At 46.6% G+C, this 12538-nt stretch overlaps 1 protein-coding gene across 3 annotated transcripts in view; it reads left to right on the top strand.

Annotated features, from left to right (window-relative positions):
* The window catches only part of LOC131895267 (tetratricopeptide repeat protein 41-like), a 61515-nt gene extending 50473 nt beyond the window's left edge, over window positions 1-11042 (top strand). For 2 of the 3 annotated variants that reach the window (XM_059245696.1, XM_059245695.1), the window contains exons 15-16: window positions 10154-10283; window positions 10372-11042. In XM_059245696.1, coding sequence (XP_059101679.1) covers window positions 10154-10283; window positions 10372-11014 — 773 coding nt within the window. In that variant the 3' untranslated portion in view covers window positions 11015-11042. The remainder of the gene's footprint in view (window positions 1-10153; window positions 10284-10371) is intronic. The other variant, XM_059245697.1, reaches the window with a different exon arrangement.
* Window positions 11043-12538: the final 1496 nt, after the last annotated feature.

The raw sequence follows: 12538 nt of genomic DNA, 5'->3' as shown, positions 1-12538 counted from the left end.
AAATAGAAAAAGTATTTGGAAAAGGAATTGGTATGTCTGCTCTAATTTCTCCACATAGTCTGTTCTGTGACAGTTTGGGTCTCTAGCTTATAGCAGGAATAAATGACATCCATTTACTTCAGAAAGTCGGCATCTGTAACAGTGTCAAGGGCAGAGTTTTATGACTCCTGAAATAAGTCTATACAAAATGGCTCAGGTTTGCAGCCTGTGTTCAATGTGCTGTGATCCAACTTCTTTTTCTTTCTCCCAGCGATTGAAGAAAGGCTATTAGGGGTGAGGGAACACACTCCTATGGCAGGCACCCAGGGACATATAGCAAAGTAGAGGGGCCTCTCTCTTAGGGCTGGGCAACATTTTTAATGTCTCTGAAGGGTCTTCCTCTGTAGCTGAACTTTTCCTGTGTCCCACCTGGCCCATGGTCAGGAAAAATCTCTCTCACCCACCAGTCCTGCAGCCACTTGGGCCCAAATAAACACATAGAGACTTATATTAATTAAAACTGCTTGGCCATTAGGTCAGGCCTATCACTGACTAGCTCTTACACTTAAACTCAGCCCATTTCTGTTAGTCCATATGTCACCATGTTTTCTGTGACTTTACCTGTGTGCCGTAACATGCTGCTCCCTGGATGGCAGGCTGGTGTCTCCTGACTCAGCCTTTCTCTTCCCAGAATTATTCTTGTCTGCTTATTCCACTTATACTTCCTGCCTGGCTACTGGCCAATCAGTGTTTTATTAGACCAGTGTACAAAAGCATTATTCCACAGCATTCCTCCCCTAATTTAGGCTTGTTCAGTTTGAAGAAAGATAGGCTGACTGATTGGCCCCCAATTATTGTGTAACATGTTCTGGTTTGGCCTGGAACTTGAGGAGTGTAGAGTAGCCAGTTCCTCAGCAGGGGCCCTGTTGGTAGAAGAACAGGGCAATAAGGACTTTTTTTTTTAAGCTATCAGGCTTTTGTCTTGGGTGAGGAGGAGGAGGAGGAAGAAACCAGCCATCTTGGAACTTCGCCATCCTTTACCTAGTCTTGGCTCCTTTCCTGTCTCTCTGCCCACCAGTGATTCTAACTCCTCCTTCCTCCTCCCCCTTCTCAGAGGTCCCCCTAAAAGCCATTAGGAGTTTTAGGGCACAGACTAGATGTTTTGAGCTACAAAAGTAGTGATGGGGAGAGTGCCTCGGAGGAGGGTTGATTTAGGGGGCTGTCACCAAACCTAACTGGTGGCAGAGATTCAGGACACGAGGGAGCCCTGTGAGGACAGCACACGTCCTTGGAGTGTGCTGTGTGGGCCAGGCCGCCTCTGTGTCACACAGAACCAGGCTGTTAGTTGTGCTCTAACTCCTCCTGGCCTTGGGAAGCGGTCGGGGCAGTTTTGCCCTTGTGAGAAGAGAAGGGTAGGCAAGAAACTGTCCAGAGAACTCCCGGCAGCTTTGTCACAGCTACAGGAAGATCGATGGCTTAAGAGCTTGAGACGCTTTTCTTAGCCAGTGTAAGTTCAGAGGTCGACCATCGGGTCCCCTGAGCGAACCTTGTGGGGAACATTAAGAGACAAAGCTAATGAGGAAAATCCTTTGACATTATGATTACCGTAAGTCCTGTTTAATAAGGTGAAGCATAAGTGTGCAGCTGGCTGGACTAGTACCAGAACCTTCGTACGAAAACCCTGTGGAAGGGCGATGTCAGGGAAATGATTTCCTCTGTGTCTTGATCAATGTGAGCTGTGTTTACAGATCAAAGTTTAACTGTGAAGTCAGATGCTTGTTAGATGAGACTTCTGTGTAAGGAGCAAACAACAGGAAACTTGGTAGGAGAGGTCGGTTCAAGTAACTGTCCTAGGCAGTGCCTTAGCAGCAACTGATGCCTCTGCCCAGGAACCAGCTGTGTGTCCAGTGGAGAGGACAGTGTGCTGATGTCTCTGTCCAGGCACCAGCTGTGTGTCCAGTGAGGGACAGTGTGCTGATGTCTCTCTCCAGGCACCAGATGTGTGTCCGGTGGAGGGGACAGTGTGCTGATGCCTCTGCCCAGGTACCAGATGTGTGTCCAGTGAGGGACAGTGTGCTGATGTCTCTGCCCAGGTACCAGATGTGTGTCCAGTGGAGAGGACAGTGTGCTGATGCCTCTGCCCAGGTACCAGATGTGTGTCCAGTGGAGAGGACAGTGTGCTGATGTCTCTGTCCAGGCACCAGCTGTGTGTCCAGTGAGGGACAGTGTGCTGATGTCTCTGTCCAGGTCCCAGCTGTGTGTCCAGTGGAGAGGACAGTGTGGTGATGCCTCTGCCCAGGTCCCAGCTGTGTGTCCAGTGGAGAGGACAGTGTGCTGATGTCTCTCTCCAGGTCCCAGCTGTGTGTCCAGTGGAGAGGACAGTGTGCTGATGTCTCTGTCCAGGTCCCAGCTGTGTGTCCAGTGGAGAGGACAGTGTGCTGATGTCTCTGTCCAGGTCCCAGCTGTGTGTCCAGTGAGGGACAGTGTGCTGATGCCTCTGTCCAGGCACCAGCTGTGTGTCCAGTGGAGAGGACAGTGTGCTGATGTCTCTGTCCAGGTCCCAGCTGTGTGTCCAGTGAGGGACAGTGTGCTGATGTCTCTGTCCAGGTACCAGATGTGTGTCCAGTGGAGAGGACAGTGTGCTGATGTCTCTGTCCAGGTCCCAGCTGTGTGTCCAGTGGAGGGGACAGTGTGCTGATGCCTCTGTCCAGGCACCAGCTGTGTGTCCAGTGAGGGACAGTGTGCTGATGTCTCTGTCCAGGTCCCAGCTGTGTGTCCAGTGGAGGGGACAGTGTGCTGATGTCTCTCTCCAGGCACCAGCTGTGTGTCCAGTGAGGGACAGTGTGCTGATGCCTCTCTCCAGGTCCCAGCTGTGTGTCCAGTGGAGAGGACAGTGTGCTGATGCCTCTGTCCAGGTCCCAGCTGTGTGTCCAGTGAGGGACAGTGTGCTGATGCCTCTGCCCAGGTCCCAGCTGTGTGTCCAGTGAGGGACAGTGTGCTGATGCCTCTGCCCAGGTCCCAGCTGTGTGTCCAGTGAGGGACAGTGTGCTGATGCTTCTGTCCAGGTCCCAGCTGTGTGTCCAGTGGAGAGGACAGGGTGCTGATGCCTCTGTCCAGGTTCCAGCTGTGTGTCCAGTGGAGGACAGTGTGCTGATGACTGCCCAGGCACCAGCTGTGTGTCCGGTGGAGGGGACAGTGTGCTGATGTCTCTGCCCAGGTCTCAGCTGTGTGTCCAGTGGAGAGGACAGTGTGGTGAGGCCCCTGCCCAGGTCCCAGCTGCATGTCCAGTTGGGGACAATGTGGACCAAACTTGAGATGATATCACCACCAGATATCAGCATCTAATTGACATTTTAAAAGAGAAATATAATCTCATTTGGTCGTTTTTATAGGATTGTCCAACAATGTCCTAGGGAAGAAGTCCCTGTCCATCTTATATGACTTAACCCTTGCCTTTTTTTAAACCTTCCTACACATTTTGTATTCTTTTAATAAGCGTTACTTAATGCTTAACATAGTTCCTTACTACCTAAAGTTAAGTATTTATATGTTTGTTATTATTATTATTGCTATTATTGTCTATACCTTTTTCTTTTTCTTTTTTCTTTTTTTTTAAATTTATTTACTTATGTATACAGCATGTATGCCTGCAGGCCAGAAGAGGGCACTAGATCTCATTACAAATGGCTGTGAGCCACCATGTGGTTGCTGGGAATTGAACTCAGGACCTCTGGAAGAGCAGCCAGTGCTCTCAACCTCTGAGCCATCTCTCCAGCCCGTCTATACCTTTTTCTAACAGGAAGAGACTTGGTTTCTCTTTACCAACATGGCATTTGTTGAGCAAGCTCACACAGGAGGGAGAAAAAACCTTAGCTAATGCTGATTCCCCTTCTCTCTTTAGAAAAGCAAGCATGGGACCAGGGGTGTAGCATATTAGAAGCTCCGGTCCCATCCCCAGCCCTGAATAAACTCAGCGTGTTTGGGTACACTTGTAATCTGAAGTTCAAGGACATCCTCAGTTCCTTAGTTGAGATCAGCCTGCCTGAAAAATGAAAATGTAGCGCAAGTATGGTTATTAAAGGGATTTGTATGTTAATTACTTCTTACATTCTTATCAGGCAGTTATTTAAATTGTTTGGTTATTATTAATAATTCATTCAACAAATATTTACTGTGCCTTTCACATGTCAACCTTTGTTTTCGTTGCTGGGGAGATAGCAAAGCACAAGACAGACAAGACCAGCTGTGCCTTCAGCTGAGCTCACCTATGGAAGAAGGCTGTCACACAACTAAGTACACAGTTGTTTAAATTGTGCAGTGCTGCTTGGAGACCCAGCTGACACAATGCTGTAGTGACATATCACACCTTAAGTACAGCCAGGAGAGTACTATTCCGGGAAAGTCCGAGTGTACCAGGGGACCAGGCTTCCTCCACTGGATGAGCCAGGCAGGGGAAGTATCCCAGGAAGTGTTGCTGGAACAGAAGGTGCAGGATGAGAAGTTGTTCAGTAAGCAGAGTCCAGGAGTGGGACGGAATGTTTGAGGCTGGATGGAACTGAAAAGGTCCCTATGGCTGGTGTTCGGCAGCAGTCGGGGAGGGGCACCAGAGAAGGGTCTGACAGATCATATTCCTGGGAAGCCAGGGCAGGAAGTGTTAGGAAGAGTCATTCCCTGGCAAATCGTTCACTGAGATTGCCAATGTAATAGTCCTAAATTAGACTTTGGGTCAGCACCACCACGGAGCTCAAGGACCCTTCCCCATCATTCTTGTTCCCACTGTGTGCATTTTTGACTTCTCAAACAGACTGAGAATCCCCAGGGGCAGGGCACTTGGCATTCACTCTGTCAGCATGCTGGCTGAGTGAGGCGCCATGGGTAAAGCAGGGTATGTCCTTTACACGGTGTGCCCTGGGTTATCCCATCGAGATGATGGTGCTGCTCCTAGCTAACAACACGGAAGGAAACAAATCAACCCTTCTCTCCCCCACTGAAAGCAGTTCTCCTTAGCTGACATTCTAGATTGTTTTAGATTGTGTATTAACAATGATAATTGCCAGCTTGAGTGTCTTGGCATCTTCCTTCTAATTTTATGATTACAGTAGGCGAACAAGTTGAATACAGTTTAGTTTTCAACGGGATATGAAAAGAGGGGCTTCCAGTAAGTTTTGATAATTAAGGTTTATTTTATAATCACGATTTTTTTTTGCATGAGACAATAATAGTAAGGTTTAAATGTTAAGATGTTGCATCTGTAGGAAGGTGGTGGGTCCTTCATCTTCCACCTGAGATCACTTTTGTGAGGCACTTATAACTAAATTGAATCTCTTTTGTTCATTAAGCCTTCCTAGCTCCAGTTTCAAGTGCAAGCCTTAGCATAACAAAGCTGTAGATCCCAGAGATTTCAGCAGGATTGCCAACTATGACGTGAGGCCTTCTGTGATCTATGTTCTGAGCTCTCTCTGGCAGGCGCAATCTCATAGCTCTTTGATAAATGCTGTAAACTCGCTATTGAGTGGGAGGAAAGAATAGAAATGTGCCTTTCCTTTCCCATTGTGTAAGCTGAGTGCTCTGCACTGAGCAGTTTATTTTGGATGGAGAATGACAGATGAACACAATGCGACCTCCCTCTCACTGGGCTTCTCTTTAAGAGGAAATGTCAACCCTCTGGGTCAAGTTCAGAAGGAGGAAATTAATTGTGCCAGCGGGTGACTCTCAGCAGGGAGAGGCAGTCTCTTTCTGTCATTTGATTTCAAAATTCTCACCTCAGCCAGAACCCTCTGCTGACAGAAGTTGATCCTTTGATCCAAAGTTAGTAACCCAGACAAACCTTACATTTTCGTTTTGACTTAGGTATAAATGTCCACCATTTAAAAACCCCAATTTTTTAAATGCTTCATAGAGTCTCTCTCCACCTTTAAGAGTGGACTCTTGGATTAGAAGTGGATGTCATTTTTTTCTTGAAATACATGGCCCACAAATTCTAGTTTGGGTTTCTGAAGAGTGAGGCAAGTGTGCTTCAGTCTCTGTGACAGATCCTGAGACTGCCACCTGATGTCCTGTCTCTACGGTGGTCTTGCCTGCTCATACTTGGAAACAACGAGTTAGTTGTTTTAGCATCTCATGGGAGTGAATCTTTCTAAAGCATCTAGTCTAGTTTTCATAGGAAGCAATTCCTTTTCATCCCAAGTCTCATCTGTTACTTGGTACTTAACCAAATTACTTAGAGTAATGAACCTGCCTGACTCTGGCTCATGCTAGCACCTAGCTGGCTGGGAACAGAAGCCTGGCTGTGGAGAAGAACTAGCTGCAGACACTTAGTGTGTCCTGGGTTTTGTAGAGGAAGTGAAGGACCTGGTAAGGGTCTCCTCCCAGATGTACCACACAGGTGGATTCCTTCCTAGTGATATTACAAGTTTTTAAAAAACTATTTATTGGCCCGGTGATGTGCTGCAGGCCGCAGGAATATATCATAAGAACTCAGCTGGTTATGGCAAAGTCACTACCTGGAGGGATCAAGGATTTCCTCCAGGGGAAGCCAAATTCCAAGGAGTTTTTGGTGTTACTTGGCTTGTTATATATCAGCTGTATTCTGTTATGAAAATCATGTGTGCCTTCATAGTTTTCCCAATTGACTTTTCCCTAAGAAGGGCTAACAGTGTGGACTGATCACTCTCTGGACATACACATTCCAGGTATTTGGAGAACAACCTCAGGAAAGGCTTTCTCTGGAATCAGATATCTCCCTTGGCCACTTTCAAGGACTAGCAGTAATAACAGTCCATATGCAAGTCTCCTGATTTAAGATAAATTCCACAAGGAGACACTGCCTAGGTCAGGTGAACATTAAGTAATAGCTTTACACAATTTAGCTCAGACCCTTCTTTCTTACATCCTTACTAACTTTATAGACCTTTAACTCCTTACCTAACCACTTCTAGGAATATTTAGATAACTTTCTGTGCTGACAGCTATGCTCAGCCGGAAACCCAGTTCAAGCCTCCCTGTAATTATCATCATTGGCAGCATCCGGCCAGGTCCATCCCCAGATGGAGGAAAGTACCTTATCAGAGATACCTCTGTACTCTCTAAGAACAGACTTAAGCATCCAGGCTACCTGTCTGAGAAGGCCTGGCGGATGTGCCAATTAAGCCTTACTTCCTCCTTTCCCAAACCTTACCTCCAGTTCCAGATCTCCCTTTAACTATCACCAGAGGCATCTAGCTGTACACAGGTTGCCTAGCGACTGAGCACACTTTCCCCCACCCTGCAGAAAAATGCCAGATAGCTTGGACAGATAGGAGCCACAGGAAAAAAAGACAGTTTTATTTTCTCCCATTGACCTAGCAACTTATAGATTCTTAACATTTTCTACTAATCACATTTGAGAGTTTAATAGTTGAGCACATAAGATCCCTCTTCTTAGATATTACCCGAATTTAGCCTTTAGTTAATTCATTTCCCGATTGGTCACTTCCCTTTGGGGTTGCAAATAATGGAAGAACTAGACAGGTAAGAACTTGAGAGGAACAAACTGAGATGGGGAAGAACTAGATTGAAGGGCTAGAAGAGAGTACTAGAGGAACGAGATGGAAGATGAGGAAGAGCCAGATGGGGAAGTACTAGCTGGGTAAGAACAAGCTGAAAAGGACCTAGATGAGGCAGAATTAAGATGAGAGAATTAAGATAGAACTTAGAGGGAGCAATAGATAAGTATAGAGAGAAATAAGGCAAGATAGGAGCTAGGCATGAGAACAGAACTGAAGCTGTGTATAAAGGATATTATGCCAGAGGAATTAAAGCAAGTGGACTATAGAGCTTGGTGTGCTGAGATTCTATTTCCTGAAAATAGTCCTCACCGTTAGTAGTTCTCTCTCCTGAGCCCCTGGGATGTATAATATTAAGGCTGGTCCTGCAATATTATACAAGAGTGATGGTGGCCCATGTCTTTAATACAGTACTTGGGAGGCAGAGGCAGGCAGATCTCTGTGAGTTTGAGGCCAGCCTGGTCTACAGAGAGAGTTCCAGGGCTACACACAAAAACCCTGTCTCGAAAAACCAAAAATTAAAAGTATTTTATTTATTTGTGTGAGTGGGTGTGCCTTGGGTCTGTGGGGGTCAGAGGGCAACTCCCAGGAGCCACTTCTCCACCTCCATCAAGCTTGGGGTCAAGTGTCTTTCCCCACCGAGCCATCTCTCCGGCTTGATGACGATGATTTTGACTCTCCTAAGGAATACATGCAACATGGAGAAGAGTGTCCTCTTTCTTGCTTGTGGAGTTATGTCTGGAATCGTGGTGACTGAGATTCTCAGCAGCACTATTTTCTGAGCTTGTGGACATCACTGCCTCAATTTTTTTTCACTGTCCAGAAGGGGATAATAATGTCTGCCCATAGGACTATTCTAAGGATTTAATGAGATAAAAACACCAGCAGAAACAAGCAACTAGGTGTTAGGTTCTCTCCCCACCCAGAGCAAAAGTTGGCTGTGGGAGAAGGCCCAGAAATTCCTCAGTAATTCACATTCGCAGGGATGGTTGTCTTCTCCCTGGGTCAAGAGGACTGATGAAGCTAACCCAGAGCTGATACCAGCTCCAGAGAAAGGTCTGGGGCTAGTCCAAGGCAAGGATCCTGATCCTGGAAGTTACCTGCTGACAGAAAGAGAGGATCAGGTTGTGTCAAAGGACACCAAGGTCAAAACTATAGCTATGGGTCTGCCTTGGGTCCCAGAGGAAGGCCCTGGGGGTCAGGCGTTGGCTTGGAAGAAGCCTGGGCAGCAGGCCATGAAGCAGCAAAGCTGTGCCTGTGAAAATTTACCTCTGTATCACCAACCGAAGAGCTCCTTGGAGAATGAACAGTGTCTGCAAAATCTGGAGATGGGTAACCAGAGCATCTCCCAGTGGGTCCTACCTTACCAGCTCCATGGGATGTTTTGTGTTTCTCCATTTTTTCCTTTTGAGGCCAGTTAAAAATCCCTGGAACTCGGCATCACACTGAGTAATGGGCATGCTACTGTTCTTGAGAGGGAGGCTGAAACATCATAGGGCATCATGGGAAAACTCAAAAGCAAGGACAGAGCTGCAGATGGCTAAGCAGATAGCCCCCCAAAACTTACAGAGAAAGCAGCAGGCGGCATGGCTTAGGGTAGAGAGCCGCGGGGAGAATGAATGCAAGTAGGAGTTAATGATGTTCGTTACAGTCCAGAGTGAGGGGCCAGTGCAGTGGTCAGGGCCAGTGCATCGGTCATTCAGGGCCAGTGCAGTGGTCAGGGTCAGGCTGGGGTGTTCTACCACCAACCAGACCATGTCTACGAGAGGCGTGGAATGGACATGCACTGGAAGCCCATGGCACCCCTTACAGAGGTACGGGAGGGAGGGAGGGAGGGAGGGGGGCGCTTTCTCCTTCACACTTGGGTACACCTTCACGTGTGAGCCACAGGTATATGGTACTGTGAGAAAGACTAAATGGTAAAGAAAGCAAATGACGGCACGCAGCTCTTACTGGACTACAGACAGATGGCGACTACAGCCAGGTGCCTTGTAATGAGCACAGGCTCCTGGGTGTACGTCCGTGCTCACAGCCCTCACCTCCCCAGCAGTCTCTATCACACGGCCAGGTCAGTGTCCTCCCGGCACCAGCTTTACAGTGCATTTGTAATCAAGGAAGCATGTTGTGCATGGTTTCAAATGCCACCTGTGTCACCTGACCCGAGAGAAACGAAACTCTTTAAGCCACAAGGAAGTTGTTTTTCTACTCTAGAACTATCTAGAACCGCAGCTGTCAAATGCTTAGTGTGTGTGTGTGTGTGTGCGCGCGTTTGTGTACAACGGAATGCAGGGCCTGGTGCATGCTGGGCAAGCTCTCTCCTGAGGGGCTCAAGCTGTGCTTACTGTCTCTTTAACTTAAGGCATTGACCTGGTCTCATCTTCCTTTTTCTGTCTCTTCCTCCTCTCATAACATCAACATCTTCATTTCTAAAGAGTGTAAGTCAGCTTCTGCCCCTTCTTTCCAGGCCCAGCATCCTCTCATTTGTATCTGTTTCTTCACATAAGACGCAAGTGAAATGCTTTGGGCGGGATATTACGACAGACGGTGTAATAAACGCTCTCTAGTTTCTTTGAAGTGTATAAAGTTGGTAATTAAGAATTCTAATATTCCTTTCCCCTCCTTCTCTCCAGCAGGCCAACTGTTGTCAGGTGACGTCTGCCATCACGCCATGATGGAGGCCGTCAGCTATCTGTACAGGTCACTTGATTTAAGGTCCACTCACCTGGGGTCTTCCCACGCTTCCATCCAGGGAATACTGCAGTGAGTTTCTGTTGCCTGTCTCAGAAAGTAGACCTTGTGATTACCTGTGTGAACACACAGCCACTTGACACGTTCTGGTCTTTTGCAGCCTTCTAAGGGAAATCCAGAGGTTCCGAGGCAGGAGGTTTTGGCCTCAAGGCATGAGCCAGCTGCACTCTGAAGGTTCTAAGAATGGCTTTCTATTATGGGAAAACTTGTCTAAATTAAACTTCTGCAGCGCTCAGAGTTCGGACACGGTGAACACTGCAATGTGTATGAATGTAAGTAAGTTGCAGCGAGCTAAAAGCACAGAGCCAATGCCTCCTCCGGTTTCAGATAAACCAAAATGTTTTCCTGGCAAAGGGAGGAAGACTTTGATTCCAATTCTGTCTGCTGGGGAAAAGACCCAAATATGGAACGGTCCAAGAAAGCAAACTCCAAGGAAAAAGAACTATCCTGTCAAGACATTGTCTGTGGGTGAAAAGAATGGCTTAGTCAAACTTTCAAAGCAAAGAGTTTTTTCTGCTAAATGTGAGCGTGGAGACGGACTAGTCACCGCGATTTACCGTCGGCCCCCGAGAGCACCTCTGAGTGCAAACGACCCCTGGCAATCCATGTCCGAGCTTGTGTCAGAAAAATGGCTCTTTCACACCCCACAGCACAGCTTTACTCCCCAGAAATCTGTTTTCCCAAGAAGATCTCAAGTAGAAACAAAATGGTTGAGGATCTCAGATGAAACCGATAATGAATAAAAACCACTTTGGGCTCTTTTGTATTTAAGTTTTTCTCAGTCTTTTTGAAGTTTTATGTGTATGCGTGTTTGTGGGACATGTGTGTACATGTTTGTGTGTAGGCCAGAGGTCAATGTTGATGTTTTCCTCAATCGCTTTCCCCCTTATTTTTTATTTTTTCTCTATGTAACAGCCCTGGCTGTCCTGGAAATCACTCTGTAGACCAGGCTGGCCTTGAACTCAGAGATTCTCCTGCCTCTGCCTCCCAAGTGCTGGGATTAAAGGCATGCACCACCACCTCCCAGCCCCCCTTGTTTTTTGAGATAAGGTCTCACTGAACCTAGAGCTCACTGGTTCTACTAGACTGGCTAGTCAGTGAGCGTCAGGGATGATGAGGTCACAGGGACAGGCTGTCACGCCTGGCTTTTTATGGCGGTCCTTGTGTGTGACAGGAAGCTCTTTAAGCTATTCCCCTAGCATCTATTTTGGATTCTTTCATTGGATATTTTCTTTTAAACACTTAGGAGTGGTCATTATCCAGGTCTGGGGATTCTTAGTCCCTTATAATGTTATGTCTGATTTTAGTTAAAAAGAGCAGGTTTTTAAGTGATCCACATTTCTATGGGAAGCAGAACAATCTTGATCCCATAGTCCTATATTCTTTTTTTTTTTTTTTTTTCCTGGATCTCTCTCTGTAGACCAGGCTGGCCCCGAACTCACAAAGATCCGCCTGGCTTGCTCTCTCTCTCTCTCTCTCTCTCTCTCTCTCTCTCTCTCTGGAATCTTATCAATTTTAACTTTATTTTTACATTGCTAGAGTTTATCTATTTTGAGTTTAAAAAATTTTCATCTAAGCAAATTGATGATTGTTATTACCAAAACTTTTTATTAATATATTAAGAAAAAATAGGAATTGAAATGCTCTCAAGTCGTAAAGTAAGCTTTATGTATCAGAGCCCATGAATTTGATACTATATCTATTTGAACATTTTATTATCCTCCGTTTTATCAGTGATTGGTAAAACATTAACCTGTAATAGTTAAGGATTACTTTCCAGCTACCCTTATCCCTACCACTCAACAAAATTATTCCTAGGAAACTCACAGAAGAGGGGACTCAGCTGTGTGACTTTACCTCTGCTGTGCCCCAGTTTCATTAGGTATAAAATTAGAGACACGGTGCTTACCTTTCAAGATAGTTGAGAAAATTGTATGAGATAAAATACACTGGACATCTTCCGCTGATGGTTTTTATTATCAGTCAGGAACTAGCTTAGGTGTCATCTTCTTACACGAAGCAGTTGACCCTTCCAGCCCACAATTTAAGAACCACGACTGTACCCCACCTATTTCACATGCGCCAGCTATTCCCCCTAATTTACCTCCCACTCAGCGGTCACCATTGGGTAGTTTGGGAATTCCTTGGGGCCCAGTGCTTCTCGGGCAGGTCATGGGTGGATGATAGTCCTCCAGGAGTCCGGTCTGACTCAGCGCACACAGAAATGGCGCCCGGTGGGGCGGCTGCCGTTTATTGGGCTTTTAGTG

This window comes from Peromyscus eremicus, chromosome 18 (genome assembly GCF_949786415.1).
Source record: "Peromyscus eremicus chromosome 18, PerEre_H2_v1, whole genome shotgun sequence".
In the NCBI taxonomy this organism is placed as follows: domain Eukaryota; kingdom Metazoa; phylum Chordata; class Mammalia; order Rodentia; family Cricetidae; genus Peromyscus; species Peromyscus eremicus.
The sequence above is the reverse complement of the archived record's forward strand: the minus strand, read 5'-3'. Positions and strand labels throughout refer to the sequence as shown.